Source organism: Mustela nigripes, chromosome 1, assembly GCF_022355385.1.
Source record: "Mustela nigripes isolate SB6536 chromosome 1, MUSNIG.SB6536, whole genome shotgun sequence".
NCBI classification, from domain to species: domain Eukaryota; kingdom Metazoa; phylum Chordata; class Mammalia; order Carnivora; family Mustelidae; genus Mustela; species Mustela nigripes.
In genome coordinates, this window is record NC_081557.1 from 131,223,607 (window position 1) to 131,244,428 (window position 20,822).

Sequence of the window (20,822 nt, forward strand, 5' to 3'; positions counted from 1 at the left end):
GGCTCCCTGCTCAGCGGGGAGTCTGCTTCTCCCTCTCCCTGCTGCTTGTGCACTCACATTCTCTCTCTCTCAAATAAATAAATAAAATCTTTAAAAAAGAAAAGTATACACATATATTATTTTTTTCTAGTCTGATAAATTCTTAACTCTGAAACATATGTCCCCAGGGTTTGGGATAAGGGATGGTGGGGCTGTATACACTGCAACAAATATCCTGAATATTTTTATTTTGTTAGGATAAATTTATATCATGTACAAAACATTTTTAAGTCATATATTTTGGGTTTGAATCCTAGTTGTTATTTATTAGCTATAGCTATACTTAAATTTTCCTAGCAATAAAACGGGGAGGATAATAGTTGGAATTATTCTGAGTATTAACACAGACAAAACACTTCGAAGTTTGATAATTATTAGTATTTAGTATATACCAACTATAATAACTAAATGTACCAATTTATTTTTCTCACAGCAGTGCACCCATTTCTCTATGTTCTTGCCTACATTTGGTATTAACATTCTTTTTGTTTTTAAGATTTTTATTTATTTATTTGACAGGCAGAGATCATAAGTAGGCAGAGAGGCAGGCAGAGAGAGAGGGGGAAGAAGGCTCCCAGCTGAGCAGAGAGCCCGATTTGGGGCTCGATTCCATGACCCTGAGATCATGACCTGAGCCAAAGGCAGAGGCTTAACCCACTGAGCCACCAGGTTGCCCCGGTATTAACATTCTTTATAATCTTGTCTAATTGATGGCCCTTCCCCACAAAAGATGTCCCATTTTTTTTCTTGTGTTTGATTCCTAGTGATGTTGACAATATTTCCATACTTTATTAGTATTTTTATACTCAACTATTCTTTTTTTTTATAATTTTTTATGTTAGTCATCATACAGTACATCATTACTTTTTGATGTAGTGTTCCATGATTCCTTGTTTGCATATTATACTCAACTATTTTTGAGTGTCATACCTTTTAAAAAAGATTTTTCTTTTAGTATGTTTTCTAATACTAAAATACTATTTAAAATTTACATTTACTTTTTTTTCCCTAGTGTTTTCAAATTTCTGTTTTCCTTCTCTTTTTCTTTCTTTCTTCCTTTCCTTCCTCCTTCATTTTTTTTTCTTTCTTGATTTCCTTCATTTCTTTTAGAGTTTAATTCTTTTAGGATTCATTTTGATGTCTTTTTTTAATCTTACATTGTTAGCCATTTAATATCAGTTACTGAATAATACATCTATTTCACCAGTGATTAAAATGCATTTTTATCATGTGCAAATTTTTTCTAGACATTACATATTATTCTTTTGATGATCTATTAATTCTCTTTGCCCACACCATATTGTTTAAAATTCGAGTGTATGTCAAATACTCTATTTTTATTTTTCAAAATTTTCTGAGATACTGATACATATTTATTCTTTTTTTTTTTTTAAGATTTATTTATTTATTTGTCAGAGAGAGAGAGAGGGAGAGAGAGCGAACACAGGCAGAGGCAGAGGGAGAAGCAAACTCCCTGCCAAGCAAAGAGCCTGATGTGGGACTCGATCCCAGGACGCTGGGATCATGACCTGAGCTGAAGGCAGCTGCTTAACCAACTGAGCCACCCAGGCATCCTGATACATATTTATTCTTACAGAAAAAAATCTGAATTATTTTGCAAAATGTTTAACTTGCATTAGGATTAACTCAGAAGAAATGAACATATATTTCAATATTGAGCCTTTCCATTTATTCAAGGTCATGAAAAATGTCCTCATGTCTTCTTAAAGTTTTATAAAATTTGAGAGCCTTGCTAATAGCCATAGCTGATTAACAAGTTCTGAAATATACATACCCTTTTAGTTTATAGCAAGTTGGAAACTGATACAGCAAGTCACAAATCGGTTAATATCTGAATACTTTTTTTGAGAGAGAGAGAGCACACACGAGAGCTCAAGCAGGGAGAGGGACAGCAGGAGAGAGAGAATCTTTTTTTTTTTTTAAGATTTTATTTATTTATTTGACAGAGATCACAAGTAGACAGAGAGGCAGGCAGAGAGAGAGAGGGAAGCAGGTTCCCTGCTGAGCAGAGAGCCCGATGCGGGATTCGCTCCCAGGACCCTGAGATCATGACCCGAACCAAAAGCAGCGGCTTAACCCACTGAGCCACCCAGGGGGCCCAAGAGAGAGAATCTTAAGCAGACTGCATGCTGCTAGCAAAGCTGGACCTGGAGCTGGATCTCACGATGCTGAGACCATGACCCGAGCCAAAATCGAGTTAGATGCCTGAGTGAGCCACTCAGGCGCCCCACATGTGAATATCTTTATTGGTACTAGGTAGTTGTTATGCACTGAATGTTTGTCACCCTCCAAATTCGTATGTGGAAGCCCTAAGTGTAATGTTGCTTGGATTCGGGGGAGATAATTAGGGTTAGATGAGATTATGAAGATGGACTCCTCACGATGGAATCAGCACTCCTATAAGAAGAAATGCCAGACATCTCCACCACCCCCTGTGGTGTGATGGCATAAAGAGGTCATGTGAGCATATGGTGAGCAGATGACTCTCTGCAATATTTTGCTGAAGCTTTGCAAAAGGAAAAATAAAGGTTTCTAAGTCACCTTACTCCTTCATTATGTTTTAGTTCTACAGATAAATTGCATAGTCCTGGAAATGTTGACTTCCCTATTTTATTGCATAGAAGAATGCCAATGAGAAAATTGTCATTGATATGTTGTGACCACAAAGCTAATGCCTGGGCATTTCCAGAAGTAGTAGCATGGAGGCGCCTTTCTAGTCATTCTTTATAGTTGGGGGACACTTTAGAATTTGCTAAATGCATTTGCATGCACAATTTTCTTTCATCCACAAAATAAATTCAAATGACGTGTCAGTCTCATTTTATGGATAGTACAAACTGAGATTTAAGAGAATTGAAATGTCTTTTGCAAGGTAGCATATAACTAGAGCTAGATTTAATTTATTCCACTGAATGAATTTTTTTTCTGAGAACTTACTGTGTGCAAACCATGGTCCCCAACCTAGTTCTCTCCTCTGGCAGTAGGAATTCTCAGCAATTAGTGTAGCTTTTTGACTGCCTTATGTCATGCTGTACTTACCTAGGTAGCTCTAGGTATCCCCAAAGATCCAGACCACCATTGAACTGTGAATCCGTTGGCAGATATGGGTGCTACCTCCGCTAAGGAACAAATCTCTCTCTGTCAGTCTCTACTGGGTCCCTAATGAGTCAATGATTGAAAAGGGCTTCTCTCCACATCTGAGGTGTTTGCTCGGAAAGCTCTTCTTCAGTTCTCCTCCCCTATTCTTCTCCTCCTCCCAATCATTCTGCTTTGTATACTGTAAGTGGGAGGTTTTACATTCGACCTTAGGTCCAAATGAGAAGTCAGGCAGGCAACATGAAACCCTCAGGTCTTGGTTTATTCATTGTCCTACTCTATCCTGAATCAAACCTTTCAATAGTGAAGTGAATCAATGTCCCAAATTCAATATAAGATTTGTTGTTTGTTGAAGTAGACAGAAGGGAAAACATTGTTGCAACCGTAGAAATTTAGAATGGCAAGAACAATGAAAATAATGCATTTAAGTGAAAAGCAGGTGAATTGTTAAGTGAAGTTCTTTTCTGAAAAGACAAGTGACATTTAGTCCCAGCTTTGTATTAACTGTGTGTGGAGAAGATAAATCAGGATTCAGGTATGCCGTGATTGTCTGTTCTAGGAAAAGTGACTTTAAAAATTTTTGTTTTTAAAAATTTAAAAATTTTGTGCCTGGGTGGCTCAGTGGGTTAAGCCTCTGCCTTCAGCTCAAGTCATGATCTCAGGGTCCTGGGACAGAGCCCTGCATCGGGCTCTCTGCTCAGCACAGAGTCTGCTTCCGCACCCCCCCCGTCCCCCACCAGTCTCTCTGCCTACTTGTGATCTCTCTCTCTGTCAAAGAAATAAATAAAATCTTGAAGAAAAAAAAAAAGATTCACTTAAAAAGTTTTTTTTGTTCTGAAAATTGTTTAAATTTATATAGCTTGTAAACTACACAAAAAAGTATACAACATTGGGGTGTGTGGGTGGCTCAGTGGGTTAAGCCTCTGCCTTCGGCTCAGGTCATGATCCTAGGGTCCTGGGATCAAGCCACGCATCGGGCTCTCTGATGGGTGGGGACCCTGCTCCCTCCTTTCTCTCTGTCTGCCTCTCTGCCTACTTGTGATCTCTGTCTGTCAAATAAATATTAAAAAGTTTTAAAAAACTTTAAAGAAAAGTATACAACATTAACAACTTAAAGTTTAAATTTAAATCTGCAGGCATCTTTTTCTTATTCTTTATAAGAGCCTTGTCTAATTTTACCCCTTTTAGATTTATTATACCCCAGAAATGAAAAATGAATCAGGTCATATAGGAGAAAAACCAGTAGGTACTTTCAGCACTTTGGGCATATTCAAGTTGTTTCAAATATTTTCCTTAGAACTCCACTGGAACCTCTGTGTTACAGTGGTACAGAATTACCAAGCCAGAAAGTCCAAGTGTTGTATTAGTAACAGTGTTCTCAGGAGAGATCTTGGGAACAGAGCTATCAACATAGATTCAGCAAATTCTCTGAACTTTTTCACCCTCAGGCCTCTAAACTCAAGGGGAAAAAACAACAGCATTTTTTTTTTTTTTAATGGAGTATAGAAAAGAAGCAGTGTGGTGATAGAAACACAAGGACTAGGTGACAGGGAACTACTGCATTTTGGTTTTGGTTCTGAGATTTTAACCAAATTATTTTTTCAGGTTTCAATTTCCTCATCTATAAAAGCAGAATCTGGAATGATTAAATAAAAATATTTGATATCAAAACGGTATGGAGTTGAGAAACAAAGAGAAAAGAATTACTAAAGGCTCAACACAGGCCAGATGCTGTAGCTACAGCTGGGGCTCTTCAGAGAGATTAAGATCCATGATTCAGGGCCACAGTTCAACTACACTAAAACTTTAAATTAAATCATTAATTAAAATCCTTTTGATTAACTTAAGTAATCTATATTATGATCTACAGGAAATTTTCTTAATTTGAATATTTTTTAAGGCTTGCTATTACTAGATCTCAAAAGCTGAATAAATCAACAATGGAAAATAAAAATACTTTCTATAAGTATTTCCTTCCAAATGTGTTTTTTTTGCAGACTAATAATTCATAATAAAAATAATCCACATAACATTTTACACTTTTTCAAAATACTTCTCAAAGTGTACCCTAAATTATATGTAATACTTAAATAAGTATGCCATTTAAAATTTCACAACAGAAAAGTCTGACACGTTCTATTTTTCTACTTTTAAAGGCTATTTTATGGACGGAGAGTAAATAATTTCCACACAATATTTTAAAATACTCTGTAGACAAAACTTCCTCAGACAGAAATTAAATTCAATATGTTAGCCATTGAATTTGAAAGAAAAAAATATTAAATATATCAAAATATGCTGAAAAGATACTGTTTTCCCTGAAAATAAAATTCAGTAAAATCAAGAAAAGAAAATGATAGATTAAAAGTTTCATCTGTTAAAATTAGAAAACTCAGAACCACATAAAACACTTTCTTTTCTAGTAACTTCATATGTCTTCATATATACTTTTTAAGACTAATGTTATTAAAATATTATAATTAAAATATTATGAGTTCATAAATGTTTCAGTAATAGATTATTCTACTAAACACACACATATACATACAAATATTTAGGAAGAATCCAAATCATTTGGTTATAGATGACAAAAAGCATCTGATAAGGTCATCATCTTTCATTTGACCTTCTACAGAAGTAACTAGAAAGTAGTGAGACATATATTTTTAATCACTTTGGTGTATAATTGGGCCAGATTTTAATTTCAGTACTTCTTCATAATTTCTTCTTAGCAAGATAAGCTAGTTACAAGAAAAATAATTTAAAATTAATACTTGATACAAGGCTAGAATATATGTCATTATAAAAATAAATATCTAAGTAATAGATTTTTTATTTCTAAGATGAGGTAGATAAATTAAAATATTCCAGAACATGATCTGCACTTAAAGAAAATTGCAATCACCAATTCAACCTGTATGAATCAAATAGCTGAAGAGGTCTTTATTTTTGACATTTATATCAGGTATTTCAAGTACAAGGCCTCTGAAATACATTTTATACTCCCCCAAACCTTGCTAAATTGAAATTCATATTTTTCATTGACTTACTCATTATTTAATCTACCTAAGGAACTTTGCTATTCAGGTCAAAGACATATGCAATTAAACCAAACTTTTCTTCTTCTTTTTTTTTAATGTTTAAGTGGTATTTTCCCTTTATATACCTCGTAGAGTAAAATACATCAGGAAAAACTATTACTCTTCAGATATTGTACCACAAATAATTATTTAGATGATGAGTTAATAAAAATTTCAAGGTCTGCTAAAGAATTATGAAGCTCATCATTTATATCTTGACTTCTAAGAAAATTTTTAAGAGTATCTAAAGCAGTTAATGCCTCATTTTTTGATGGCAAAGGGAGTTCAGTTCCTAGAGAACCACCATCATCCTCTTCATCAGAAGTATAAAATCCAGTTTCCTCTGAGTGACTTTCTTCGGTCCATACCGAGTCAGTTTCTGGTGCAGCTTCACATGTCTCCAAATCATCATCAAGGGCAGCATACTCTTCTATAGATAAACCTTCAGGAAATTCCACGCCTGCTGCCTGAGCATGGGCAACCAAATCAAGACCAGCGTCTGTCTCTGCATTGGTCTTGTCACTTTCTCCCTTTTGAGATTTGAATCCTGCCTCTTCATAGCTCTTAACAATAGTCTCTGGGGTTACAGCCCTCCAACAAAGGTGCAAAGTATCAACTGCATCTAGTAGGGAAAATGTAAATTCTTTGCTGCCTTCAACAGAGCTTAAAAATTTCTTGATAAGACAATGTCGATATTTTATTTTAAGGCTTTTAATAACACCTTGTTTCATTGCTATAAATTTGGAAGATAAACATGATGGAAAGAATGCTAACTCAATGGACTTTAGGTTCTTTACCTCTGGATGTGAAGGAAAAGAATCAACAAAAATCACCACTCTTCGTTGCTGGGCTTGAAATTTCTCATCAAGCTTCCGCATCCATTGTTCAAATATGTCTGAGGTCATCCATGCCATTTTGTTAGCTTCATAACACACAGGCAATGATTTTATACCTTTGAAACAATGTGGATTTCTGTTTTTTCCAATGATAAGCAAAGGAAGTTTCTCTGAGCCATCCATGTTTGTCCCAACCACCAGCGTTATTCTGTCTTTGCATAACTTTCCGATGGAGCATGTCTCTCCTTTAAATGCAAATGTATTTGTAGGCAACATTCGATAAAGCAGCCCAGTCTCTTTTATATTGAAAACGTTTTTAGGATGATAATCATTTAAATAATAAGGAAGTACATTTTGATGCCAGACAGTTGAAGGGTCTACTGGTACACCCGTAGCTTCTACGGGTTGAGCTCTGAATACTAAACCATACCTAGATTTAAAGCGATCCAGCCATCCATTACTGCACTTAAAATCATTATGTCCCAGTTTCTGGGCAAAATCATTAGCTTTTAGACGCAACATTGGACCATTAACTGGCACATTCAGACACTGAGCAATTCGATACCACCTCATTAATGCTTCTTCCAGATCTGTGTAAAAAGCAGTTCTCAGTCTTTTTCTCTTCGGATCAAATCTCAGAGATTCAAAGGCTTCTAGAACTTTGTCTTTATTCTTCATAATAGAAGACAATGAATTTTTCTTTATTCCATATTCAGCTGCAATTTCTGCCTTTTTCTTGCCACTTTCTACTGCATTGATGATGTCGATCTTTTCTTCAATGGATAAACTTTTCTTTTTCTTCACTGTCACGGGCAGGGCTGAGGCATCCTCTGAAGCTTCTGCCATCTCTGCCAGTGCTTATGCAGAGATCGTTTGTCTTGCTGGTGGCTGTTTCTTTAAATTTCTAAAAATCAGTAAGTAAATGTATTTTCAAAGGTCCTGAATAAGAAAAATGTTACACACAGCTAGAGCATTTTAAAAGAGAAACTTCCTTCCCAGGACATGTGCGGCTCAGTTTATAGTTTATTCAGTGCTCCAGAAGTCAAGCTAAAATAGAAATCTCATTATGTCAAACCTGTCCAGTCCTGCTGATATATTTTTGGAACTTCAATCCTTTAAGATGATCCATTTTATCCATGCGCGCATTCAACCTCCTATTAATTCTCCGCAGAAGGCCTCTGAGATAAGAAGCAAACGCATTCAGTAATTTTCACGCAAACTGTTACCCATTAATTTCCAAGCCTCTTCAGGGTGGAGAAGAAAGTGGTAGAATCCTTCTAGGACTGGAGGGTATATCTTCTGCCTCTTGAAAATAGAAAAAAAAAAAAAGAAAGAATGAATGAAAAGAAAAGAAGAAAAGAGAAAGCTATTTTAGGAACGATGTGCCAATTGAATATAAAAAAAATTTATACTAATTAGTTATGCTTTTGATAATAATGAAAAGAATCAGAACATGTTTCTGCGAATGTAATAACCAAAGCTTCCATGAGAAATGCTTACCTCCTAAAGGGCCTCTGTAAAAAGCCCTCTAGCTCTGCTCTGTGCTTTTGAATTCTCACTTGCTTTCAAGTGCTTTGTAATATATACTCCTGAAATAATTCAGGCAAATTTAATCTGTTTTAAAAATGGGCGCTTACCAAAATTAAAGAACTAAAAATGATGCTGGATAGATCTTTGGTGGCTATTTTTCACATGAAGTCACAACTGCCCCCTCTGACTTCTCTAAAAGAAAAACACAGACAGTAGTCACAAGGTTCAACTTTTAATAGCACATGGGAGACAGCGTCCCCTTTATAGGAATCGGGTAGAAAAGCGTTCACTAAAAATCCAATCAAGTGATTCCATTACAAATTTTAAAAATCTAAATATTGTTTTATCTAAACGCTTACAAACCTTGTAACTTTGGACCAGCTTGACACATTGGCCAGATGCACAGAGGCCAGAAATAAGCAACAACATGTAGAGGAACAAGCAAATGGTTAAGAGGCTATAATCCAGAAAAAGACCCAGACCAGAGTAAGAAGGAAAGTGACCACGGATCTTAACATCTCAGGACCTCTCCTTCCCTATCTGTAAAGTAAAGGGCTTATTATACGGGAAGGGTATGGGCTTTGGTGTCAGACACACCTGAGTTGACAAGTGATTCTGCCAATTAAACTTACGTGATCCTGGGTGGTTTACTTAACCATATGAGGCTTCAGCTTCCTTATTTGTAAAACAGGTGTAACTACAGTCCCTACTTCACAGGGTTATCGCGCATTCAAGGAGATTCAACAAGTGAGTGGAAAGCACTCAGCACAGCGCTTGGCCCCTTACAAAGTGTTCCATGAATGTTTGGTGATGATACCGTCATTACTCTCTCTCTAATGCCCCCGTGGCTGTGTTGATCCTTTTAATTCAAAGATTTTTCAAAATCCTACTTGCAAACAGAAGTAAGAATCCCACTGAAATATATACCGAAAGCAGGGATTCTCATAAATCAAACAGTACTGTGAGAACAGTCAGTCACGGACCTAGACAGGCTTGCCCCTACTTTCCCAGGTGGCATCTACCCTACAAGAGTCTACAGGCTCAGGGCCTACCGCGGGCCAAAGTAACAAGCTAATTTGATGAGCAGGTGTTACTACTGTGTGAAATAGTATGAGCACAATGTCCCTCAGGTTTTTTCACTCTGTCCTGCCAGGTTTCAAGATGTCATGTGCATTTTTTGCACAAAATTTTTGGGCAAGACTTTTTGTCAAAATTCCTCTGCCTTTGTTGTCTAAAAAAAGTAATTTTTATCATAGGAATTACAACTGGTAAAGGAGTTTCCTGCTGTTACTGTACAAAAGTACTAATAATAATTACAATAGCCCAGGGCTTTAGTTTCTAAACACCTTTATTTTCTGTATTCCGAACAACTCAGGAAGAAGATAAAACTGAATTTCAAAGCTCATATAGTTATAATGTGGTTGAGTGCAGCCCAGAATCCAGGCTTTGTAATGTAAAGTCTACCATTCTTTTCACTGTATTAGTGGCCTCCTCTGATAATAGTTACACACTCTATGTCCCCAGCACCAAGTCAAACCGAGGCAGCATTTTCAACGCCTATCTGAACCTAATGAAACAAAACCAAACAACAACAACAGACAACAACAACAAAACCCAAAACAAAACAGAAACAATATCAAGCCTCTACAAAAGAATAGAATAGGCCTTTATGAATTCTGTGAACACAAATAGCAACCGTATCCCACTGCTAAGTGGGCTGACCTTTCTAAATAAATAAGCTTTGATCATTCAACTAAAAAATAAACAACAACAACAACAACAAAACCCTTTCTCATGTATGGGACCTCTCCGCACATTTTTCTGTAATTTTCTATAAATCTACAATTACTTCAAATAAACATTTTAAAATATCTCACTCTTATTAGGAAGATACCAACCTTCAGAAATTGAGGTAGCAAGAACAATTTTTTTTTTTTAATTTTATTTACTTTTATTGGACAGAGAAAGACCACAAGTAGGCAGAGAGAGAGGGGGAAGCAGGTTCCCGCTGAGCAGAGAGCCTGATGCGGGGCTCCATCCCAGGACCCTGAGATCATGACCTGAGCCGAAGGCAGCGGCTTAACCCACTGAGCCACCCAGGCGCCCCAAGAACAAATTTTTTAAGAGAAAACCATGCAAAACTATGCTCTAAGGGAAAAAGGGACTCTCCCAACTTCTCTCTTCCTTTGGTCTTCTGTTCTTTCCCTTCTTCTTTTCTTCCTTCCTTCTTTTTTGCCTTCTGCTTTATTTCATCATTTCTCAGAAATAAACCCTATCACCTCAAATAATGAGGATTACAGAAAAAGTCACTTGAATATCCTCCCATATCCCCTCCCAAATAAAGCAAAATAATATACACAGAGATTAGTGATTATCTTGATCAAATTGAAAATGATGATATGTTTATTTAGGAAGATATTAGTTGTTTTCTGAGAGTTAACAGCATATATTTCCTTCCAAAACAGTAGTGAAACCTACAATTTTCCATGGTAACATAAAATACATCTTTATTCCCAAAACAACCACATGCCTAATGAAAAACCAGACAAGCCAGACTTTTTCCCTAAAAAAGAACAAGGCATCAATACTCTTTAATCAATGAAGCTAACATTTTCCATGCTCCCACAGTATAATGTCAGAGGTATTTCTTGCAGGGAGTAATGGCAGGAGGTGATATTTCTCAGAAGTACCCATTCTCTCAATTAAGATCATCAATCATTCTACTCTTTGAAAATGTTACAACAGAGAAATATTGGAATACACGTTAGATGCTATTTCTTCTATGTCAATGGTAAAGCCAACTAAAGAATAAGAAAAGGCAAGTCACTAAAAAAGACCTATCAAGTGAACGCCAGGAAAACAATAGTCAGTTCTACTGGTAACAAGAGAAATGTAAATCTTCTTTCAAAACAGGAGATCCTTTTTCGTTTTTTGTTTTGTTTTGTTTTGTTTTTGCCTATCAGAATGGCGTACCTAGCATTTGCCAGAATGTTATAACATAGTTTGTGAGGAGGTATATAAATTGGTACAAAGCTTATGAAGGGCAAATTGGTAATATGATACAAAAACCTTAACAATATGGGTAACTTTCACTGAACAAGTTCACACCTAGAATTTTATCCCCAACAAATAATTACAAATATAAAAAGAACCTGGCTTACACATGTATTCATGATCTATCACTGCATTTAGTAGCTTAAAACAATACCCATCTATTATCTCACAGTTCTGCAGGCCAGAAGTCCAGGTGAGCTCAACCGGATGCTCTGCTTAGGATCCCGCCAGGCAGAAATCGAGATGTTAGTCAAATGGAACTCTTATCTGGAGGCTCTGGGGAAGAATCTGCTTGCAAGTTCATTCAGGTTATTTGCAGAATTCAGCTTCTTGTGGCTGGAGAACTGAGGTCCCTGAGTTTTTTGCTGGTCGTCAGCAGAGACTGATCTCAGCTCCTGGTTCGGGTCCTTGACTCTGGCCCTTTGCATTTCGGCAATAGAGAACTTTCCTCCTGTCAAATCTCTCTTATGTTTTGCATCTCTCTGCCTTCATTGCTGCAACCACAGCAGCAGAAAACTTCCTGCTCGTAAAAGGCTCCCGTATCAGTTTAGGCCCATCCCAATCATCTCCCTTTTGATTAATTTAAAATCAACTGATTATAGCTGCAAAAATCCCTTGTGCATGTAATATAACATGATGAGAATGATGTCCTATCATGTTCATATGGGAGGGAATTATACAAAGTGAGAATCATCGGAAGTCATCTTAGAATTTTACCATACAACAATATTCCTCACATTGTTGTTTTATAATTACAGACCAAACAGGAAAGAACTGAAATGTATAAAAAGGACTAAGTAAATAAATTACTATATAATACTGAGCCACTGAAGGAGAATATTTAATGATATGAAGGAAATTCCATAATATTTTAAGTGAAAAAAGCAAAATGTGAAACTGTATGCCAACGAAACTAGCGTATACTATAAGTTACATGAGTGTAGGGGCTGATGGCTATTCCTACAGTGCTTCATGTCCAGCAGTCAGTTCTAAGTAACAGTTTCTTAAATAAATGTAGAAAAAATATAAATGCATAGAAAAAAACTGATAAAATGTTGCATATTAATTCTAGATAATGGAATTATGAAATACTTCAGTATTTTTCTCTTTGCAGTTAAAGTAATTACTACTCTTATGCTCCACTCAGACTACTATTCACAGACTTCTTTAGATGTTCCATTTATCGCTGTCCTCTAATCCTCTGTTTCCAGAGAATTACACTGTGCAATCATTAATTAAATATATCTCCATGAAAAGGGACCTGATAATGGAGAGTGATAAAATTATTGTGACAATACCAGAATTCCCCTAGAAAAGATCTGAAGGTAGCACCTTTTTTTTCTCTTGAGGAAATATATTTATATGCAGCATACAGTACTCAACATCTAAAGTGAAGAAAAAAGGTTGTGTGCACATTTAATTCATTCAGAAAGGAATAATATGCTCTAACCTGTTGTCCCCCTTCACTTGTGGTCAATAAATGAAATACAGGTTTCCTACAAGCCAAGTGAATAAATGGCATCTGATTTTTCAAAAGCTGAATAATAGCCAGTAACAGTACAAAGGTACATTAGTAGATAATACCCATGTCATAAACATACAGAGCAGACAACTATTACCTTTTTCCTTACCTCTCCAAACATAGATGCCAATTTAGAGAAAAGAAGTAATCTTCTATTCTCCTAAAGAGAATGAGCAGGTAGAATTCCCCAAACTCTAGGGCAAAGAAAAAAGAAAGAGGGGAAAGAAAGAAAGAAAGAAAGAAAGATCTCCATCTAAGTAGGGTTAGATTTAAAATAAGGTCTTTCTGTCAGCATCAAAAATTTCCTCCAAATAAAAAAAAAAAAAATACCAGCTACTGTTTCCTTTTTCCAAAATAAATTACGTAGAATTTCACAGTCTTCCATCATCAGCTGAAGTAGCTTTCAGTGTTTTCTTCCAGCCAACTTACATTCTAATTTCCCTTGGGGCAGCAGAAATCATGGGAAGACTAATCCTGTGTGGAGCCTTGCACTATGTAGGAAGAGCAGTCACGTGCAGTACCGGAATCACACTGGACTGGAGTACCTAACATGATTAACGGCCCCTTCGCCAAACAGAAATTAGCGTGAGTTCCAAACAGTTTGGAATCCATCTGAATCTCTATCAAAAACATTGGCACCTGCCAAAGAAACTATCCAGCTAAGGACAAATAATGAAAGCAAGTGTCCACCTTTCCAATTTAAGAAACACCTCTGAGTCTTAATAATTAACAGTTATACTAATGAAGCTAAGCATTCCTGAACTCAAAAGACGCTTGGCAGGAATCCTTAAGGTGCCAGCCAACTCAAACAGTTAAGTACAGATCATTCAGGCACCACTGAGCACTGCCATGCTCCTCTTCCTAATTACCCTTCTGAAACTAAGATTACTTGAACTTAGCTATTAAATGCCATTCTGTTCCTATGCAATAAGAGCAGTAATTATTCTAGATTGGGATCCTTTTCTTGTAATTGAGAAGACTAACAGGATGGCTTTGAACAGGAAAAAAGTCCACAGTAGGCTATAGAACTGAAGTTATGGTTTGAGTGATATACATTTACAGTTTGAGTGATATACCTTTGCTCTTTTTGTTAAGGACAGAGACACTTAAGATGAGGGTCCTTTGTACACAGATTCATGTTTTGAGACTTCAATACTGTTTTTGACAGAGGAAGTCTCCTGGAGATCTCAGCTGATAAATAATGTTATTTACTTTTGAAACATTTGTGTCAGCACGGGTATTTCCTATTCACGGATATGGGGAAGATATTTGCACAGGGATATATGATTCACTATTCTGAAACTCCCTAGAATTTGTAAAGGCAAAGGTCTGCCTTTGGGCACTGAGCCTTTAAAAATGTCTCATCAGCTAATACAACAAAAGCAGGTGAGAAGTACAGTCTAAAGAAGAGTAAATCCCACGGAATGCACTGTTATCCTTCGCATTTCTACAAGTGAAAAAATGAGCATGCAAGGCTTTCAAACGAAAAACAGCTCAGAACCTTGATGAGAGATGTGGATAGACAACTGTAGGTACCCTATGCAAATAAGCTTAAGGTATGCCTATTACCACTGTGCAGCAATACATTCCCTCCATTCAGCGCCGGGAGTAAGGAGAGTATCCACAGCACAGGCTGGGTCTCAACTTAGTAAACTACAAAGGGCTCAGAGAGAAAGGATTTCTTGGCGGTTTCTGTAGATAGCGCAGTGATCTACCTAAGAAGGAATAGGGCGAGCAGATCAAGCGGAACTCAGTTATCTGGATAAAGAAACAGGAGCAGGAACGAAAAGTATAAGGGGTCCACCGTCGGCGAGCGAGCAGGGCAGAGTGATTACAAAGACAGCAAGTCAAGAAGTCAGGGAAGCCAGGCTTGGAGGTCTGGTCTTCCTGAAGGGGGTGGGCGTGAGTGACGTGGCCGGAGGGGCGCGCTCCAGACACGGGGGAAGAGAGGGTGAGGCGCCCGCATCCCCTCTGTTCCCTTAACCCCGCATTCCCGCCACCCTCCACTCCCCGCGGGGCTGAAACAACCTTCTACGCGCTCTCCCGCAGCTGAGAAAGCTTCGGCTCTCCTGTGATATGCGTGGCGGCGAGTTACGTCCATCTCCACCCTCCCGCCACCGGCTCACCGTCTGCTGGGGGGACGCCTAACGCGTGAAGCTGGGGTGTATGAGTGAGAAAGAAGGGATGCTGAGGGCTCCAGGAGACCTCCGACCACTCAAGACCAGGCCAGCTCGCCCTTCTGCAAGCTCCCGGCTCTGGCAGGTGCACCGGGACCCGGGTGCACACCCCTCTGTGATCGGCCGCAGCCAGAAAATTACCCGGGCAACAGCACCCGCTGAGCCCCGGATGTGGTTGCTAGGGCCGCAGCGGGAGGGGCGGGGCCAGCCTCCAGGAGAGGGGCGGAGGAGGCCTCTGGGGAGGCGCGCTGGCACCATCGAGATGCGGCTGGGCCGGGCCAGATTGAGAGAGAGAGGGGCCGTCCAGGGCCAAGGACACGCTACTTCCGGTCTCCTCACTTCCGGCTCCGCTGCTCGCAGTGTTGGTGCTGCAGGCCGGCAGGAGAGGCAGCCTGTCCGAGTGTCCTCGGCGGTTGGTCAGTGTGAGGCTGTGACAGCTGCAGTTGCTCCCCGCCCCCGAGGATCCGAGGTGCGTGGGGGGAGGGGAAGAAAGAAAAGGCCCAGGTTGCGTTTCCGCTCGCTTGGTGCCAGGTTTGAGGCGATTCCCGAGAGCAGCGGCAGGGATAATCCTCGACGTGAGAGCTGCCAAGTTCCCCACAGACAGGTGAGGGCGGAGCCGGTCCGCAGGGAAGGGACGCGGCGGGCTAGTTCGGGGGCGGACACGTTGCTTCTGGAGCTTGCCATTCCGGACTTTCACTAGACACTTCTGTCCCTAGGCTGTGCCGTATCTGCCCAAGTATTCGGCCTTTCGTTTCTGCCCCAACCCCCTGTGTCCCGAAGCAGCCGGTGAAGAGGGAGGACTGGCCCTTGCAAGGTTGCACTCTCTCTCCTTGCATGCATTGGATGGGAAAAGGGGTGGCGGGATCCAGGTCTTTCTCGACTAAGTCTCTCGGAGTGGGCCACCTTCAGGTTTGATGTCCAGTCTTTTTTTTTTTTTTTTAAACCCTCCTGCGCCCTCTGCATCCCCTACTTCCTCTCTCCCGCAGTGGGAGGAATGGAGATGGTGATAGTCCCTCCAAGAGGTTCACGGGGCAGTGGTGCAGGGAGGAGCCTTCCTAAGAAACGTCCCAAGCCTGAGGACGGCCAAGGAATGCTGGAGTTTGGGAAGGAAGTCGTGCTGTCGTCTTCTAGTCGGCTCCTTTTTGCCAAGTTACTGTTTACGTGTCTAGGAAAAGGAAAGAGGTTTTTTTGTTTGTTTTTGTAAAGAACAGTTTCTAGACGCCTTTCCCTTTTACTTTATTGCTTCCTTTCTTTTGTTTTTATCTCCCTCCTGAACCCTTTGATCTCAAAAAGTTTATAGTTTACACTTCCTGCAGATCCTCAAGCCATCCCCTTTTAGGATTTCTGTCTCCTCCCTTTTGTTTTTTCCTAAAGTACGGAATTTCTCTAACTCGGTTCTTTTTTGTTTTCCTTGCTCAACATGACCAACACCCTCTCCTGACCACTCTAACACTCCTTATCTGAGAAAATAGAAAATATTTCTAATTTTATTTTTTGAGTGAAAATCTCTGCATTAGTTACTTTCATTCCTTTTCAAATTAATAAGTGCGTTTGCCTTAATCCTGGTTTATGCCTTTGGGGCCCAGAGTCTAGGAGTCCATAACGTTCAGGGGTCTCCTCATCCCCATCCCTGAAATAATACACAGAATTTTGAGTGCATGGGCAGGGGGAGTTGGGGGAGAATGTCCATTAACAAAAATCAGATCCTCAAAGGAGATACAAATCCTCCAGATAGATTAAAAATCATACCTAGGGTCTTGTTCAAGTTAATGACAACTTTTTTTTGTGGAGCTTTTATTTTTATAAACTAAATAGCTTGTATTGGGAGAGTAGAATGCAGAGATTCTAACTTTATGCTGAAATCTCTTAACTGCTTCAAAATGTCCGTGTTTCTAAATTTTTTCTAGACCTAGAGAAGGAAGCAAGACTGCCCACTTATTTAGTTCCTGATTTGTGGTTTTGAGGTTTCTTTTTAGGGATAACTATTTGTGGCTGTGGCCGATGCTGTGGAGATCCAATGGATTTATAAATTAATGTGTTTATATTATTATTTAATACATATTAGATACCACCAACCTGCTAGGTACAGTTCAGAATAAAAAATTTAAATTTCGGTTGTCCTTTGCTTTCATTTTCTTGTTTTCCCTTGAGACTTTGGCTTTGCTAGGAATCGCAAAAAAGATGTTTCAGTAGTGTAGTTCTTAAATTTTTGGTATGTTGCTGCTTGTCATCTCCTTTCCTTCTCTGTATTAGGTGTTTTAATGGTTGTTCTTTCATGTGAGTAAGTTAGTATCCCTCCAAACTTAACTTACTAATTTGGTTGGGAAGTGTTTACCAGTTGAGGGTTGAAGTTCTAAATGTTTGATACTTGTTTCATAGAATGTTAGAACTTGAAGAGACCTATGCAGGTTATCATAGTTTGTGAAGAGTCATTCTTCTGCTCTTCTGAAGAGATTCTTCTGCTCACAGAATTATTTTCCTGTAATCTAGCGTCAGTTGGGGGAGCAGAAAACATAACTTTATAAAGAGTAGATTATGCTGAATTTGTTTCTTCCTAAGCTTATAACAAAGTCAGCAGGTAGGTTATATCTGACACTATACCAACAAATAACATTTGTTTGCTTACTGTGTACCAGGCATTATGCTAAATGTTTTACAGGACTCTCTCATCTAATCCTCACAGCAACTTTGTAAGATGGCTAAAATCTCCATTTTATAGATGAAGAAACTAAAACTAAGTGATTAACTGAAGCCAAAGTAATCTGCTCAAGAGCACACTGGTGGATCCAGGATTGAATGTAGGTTGTTTGCTTCAGACTGAGATCTTAAAGTACTACTCTAGATTGCTTCTACTGTATTTTCTTTATGTCATTTTTGGCATGACTTGGGGGTATCTCACCTTACTTCCTATCAACTGTTAAGAAAAGAAGATCTTTTCCCTTATTAATCTTCAGGAGATGAACACCTTTTTGAATGTCATACCTAAAAGTTATGACAGAAAGAAATGAACTGGGCAAAAGTCTATGGAATGTTTATTTGATAGGATTTTCCCATGGGGATGGATATAAATCTGTGGGTATGTTGAGTGTGTGGTGTATTATGCCATGAGGAGTGGAAAGTGAGAAAAATATTTTAAGTAATAAACTTGGCTTTGTAAGAGTCTGGAGGTATAAATACATCCAAGAATGATAAATTTGGATTGGAGTAGGGAATAAACTCAGGATGAAGGAAGAAATAAATTCAGCAGGGAATTTTTTTTTTTAAGATTCATTTGTTTATTTTTAGAGAGAGAGAGGACCAGAGGGAGAGAAAATCCCAAGCAGACTCCAGGATGAACGTGGAGTCCAACTTGAACCTCCATCTCACAATCCTGAGATTAGGACCGGAGCAGAAACTAAGAGTCAGATGCTTATCTGACTGAGCTACCTGGGTGCCCCTCAACAGGAAATTTAAGCTAAAATATGGCTATGGATGAAAGAACTAACTATGTATATACAGAGTAGAAAGTGCTATTCCACATAATATGAAAGGTGATGACTTAGGGACCATGACAGTCTGAAAGTCAGATATGCAACAGCATTAGTTCTAGGGTATATGAAAAAGACTATAAAACAAAAGAATCTGAAAATAATCTTGTTATCTTTGGTCTACTAGCTTTAGTCAGCCATGGAAACCACTGAATAGCTATTGCGGATTCTCAGCTATTGTCTACAGAAGTATATATATATATTTCTCTTTCCGTTATTCCTTTTCTCTTTCTTATGTTTTTTATTCTTCTCTTCTTCATGATTTCTAAACCTGTGTCTTAGGGTGTTGCTGGAAATAGCTCAAATCTTTTGTGTGAAAATATGGCAAAGATCTTTGCCATATTCTCATCTAAGTTTTTATTTTTTATTTTTTGTATATCTGTGATAGCTTGGACTAATATCTCCTTGATATTCAGACTTGATCTTTGATCTTTTAGGGAACTGTGATGCAGTTTTTGAAGCAGGATCATGAAAACAGTGGAGTTGGTGATGAGGCCTAAATATCCAGAGGAGTCAGTTGACCCACTCATTTCTGCTAGCATGAGATAGTATTTTTTTTTTAAAGATTTTATTTATTTATTTGACAGACAGAGATGACAAGTAGGCAGAGAGAGGGCGCCTGGGTGGCTCAGTGGGTTAAGCAGCTGCCTTCGGCTCAGGTCATGATCTCAGGGTCCTGGGATCGAGTCCCGCATCGGGCTCTCTGCTCGGCAGGGAGCCTGTTTCCTCCTCCTCTCTCTCTCTGCCTGCCTCTCTACCTACTTGTGATCTCTCTCCGTCAAATAAATAAATAAAATCTTTAAAAAAAAAAAAAAAAGTAGGCAGAGAGAGAGAGGAGGAAGCAGGCTCCCTGCTGAGCAGAGAGCCCGATGTGGGGCTCAATCCCAGGACCCTGAGTTCATGACCTGAGCCGAAGGCAGAGGCTTTAATCCACTGAGCCACCCAGGCGCCCCGAGATAGTATTTTAGAACAAGGTTTCCAGACTTTTCTACATCATGGTGGAAATGATTTACTTATAGGGCAGATTATAGCCTGGCTCTCCTGGCTCCCTGAAGGCTGAGGGAGGGGTCAGTATTTCAGCACATCTATAATTCATTCTTGGCACACCAGTTGGAAAGCTTTGCTTTGGAGAAGAGGAATATGTTACTCTTTGTTTAATACCTTTTGTTTATTTAGCATCTAATAATTTACAAAGCACTTTCATACTTTCATCTTACACCAGTTTTTTTTATACTCCATTTTATTCTTAGTTCTACTGCAGTCATATCAAGTAGGTAATATTACCATGTTAGAAATGAAGAAAACTGAGCTTTTCTTAAAAAGCACTTTAAAAGATAAAGTGCTTTTTATGAGGTCACACATATAATAAGGGGTGGGTCAGGAATTCAAATCCCAGGTGGAAAGAGTCCTTGAGAGTTAAATCAGTGGCCTGTAACCTCCAGGATGGCCAGGACCCTACCTGTTTTGTTTAAGTGCTACCTTCAGGGCCATTAGGGCAGTGCTAGGTACATAGAAGTCCATAATAGCTGTCATTTGCTAAGTGCTACTTTGGCTAGACATTATGGTTTATAGATGCTCTATGTTAGGTATTCTTATTTTTATTAACAAAAGAAGAAACAGGTATGGAAACCAGAGGTAATTAGTCCAAGGTCATCCAAGCTGTAAAGGAAAACCACAGACTCATAACCAAAGTTGCTAGCTCCAGAGTTTGTACTCTTTTCACTATAGTGATTGATTTCATGACATTTTAGGGTAGAGATTGGGTTCCATTTAAAGTGTGTGACATTGGTGGCAAAAGGTGATGGTGGTAAAGGGAGCTAGGCAAGTGGACTATTAAGTGTTTATTTTTGGCAGTTTTGAGGTTGAGTTCTAGAGATGGTGGCCGTCTTTTTAAAAAGATTTCCAAGGTATTTTGAGTTGGGGGTGGTATAGAAAAGTAA

General features: G+C 38.7%; 2 protein-coding genes across 8 annotated transcripts in view; one reads left to right on the plus strand and one right to left on the minus strand.

The window, feature by feature from the left end:
- Positions 1 to 5,595: 5,595 nt before the first annotated feature.
- TIGD4 (tigger transposable element derived 4) lies at positions 5,596 to 15,392 on the minus strand. 2 transcript variants are annotated; one of them, XM_059373933.1, is made up of 2 exons: positions 15,305 to 15,392; positions 5,596 to 8,377 (listed from the first exon to the last, which is right to left on the minus strand). In XM_059373933.1, exon 2 carries the CDS (start codon positions 7,916 to 7,918, stop codon positions 6,383 to 6,385), a length of 1,536 nt encoding a protein of 511 aa, XP_059229916.1. In that variant the 5' UTR covers positions 7,919 to 8,377; positions 15,305 to 15,392; the 3' UTR covers positions 5,596 to 6,382. The 2 variants fall into 2 exon arrangements, with proteins under 2 accessions (XP_059229916.1, XP_059229906.1); XM_059373923.1 differs by lacking the exon at positions 15,305 to 15,392 and adding an exon at positions 15,207 to 15,294.
- Positions 15,269 to 20,822, plus strand: part of ARFIP1 (ADP ribosylation factor interacting protein 1) — a 102,026-nt gene continuing 96,472 nt past the window's right edge. Inside the window, exons 1-2 of one of the 6 annotated variants that reach the window (XM_059373905.1) lie at positions 15,737 to 15,824; positions 18,015 to 18,153. Coding sequence is in view for 1 of the 6 variants with exons in the window: in XM_059373877.1 (XP_059229860.1) it covers positions 15,345 to 15,824 (480 nt within the window). In the remaining 5 variants the exon portion in view is untranslated. Of the gene's footprint in view, positions 15,960 to 18,014; positions 18,154 to 20,822 lie in introns of all 6 variants that reach the window. The other 5 variants (XM_059373895.1, XM_059373886.1, XM_059373877.1 and 2 more) reach the window with 5 other exon arrangements.

Bases quoted from the DNA above. Each gene is read 5' to 3' on its own strand.
- TIGD4 (XM_059373933.1), bottom strand. From the start codon at position 7,918: ATGGCAGAAGCTTCAGAGGATGCCTCAGCCCTGCCCGTGACAGTGAAG.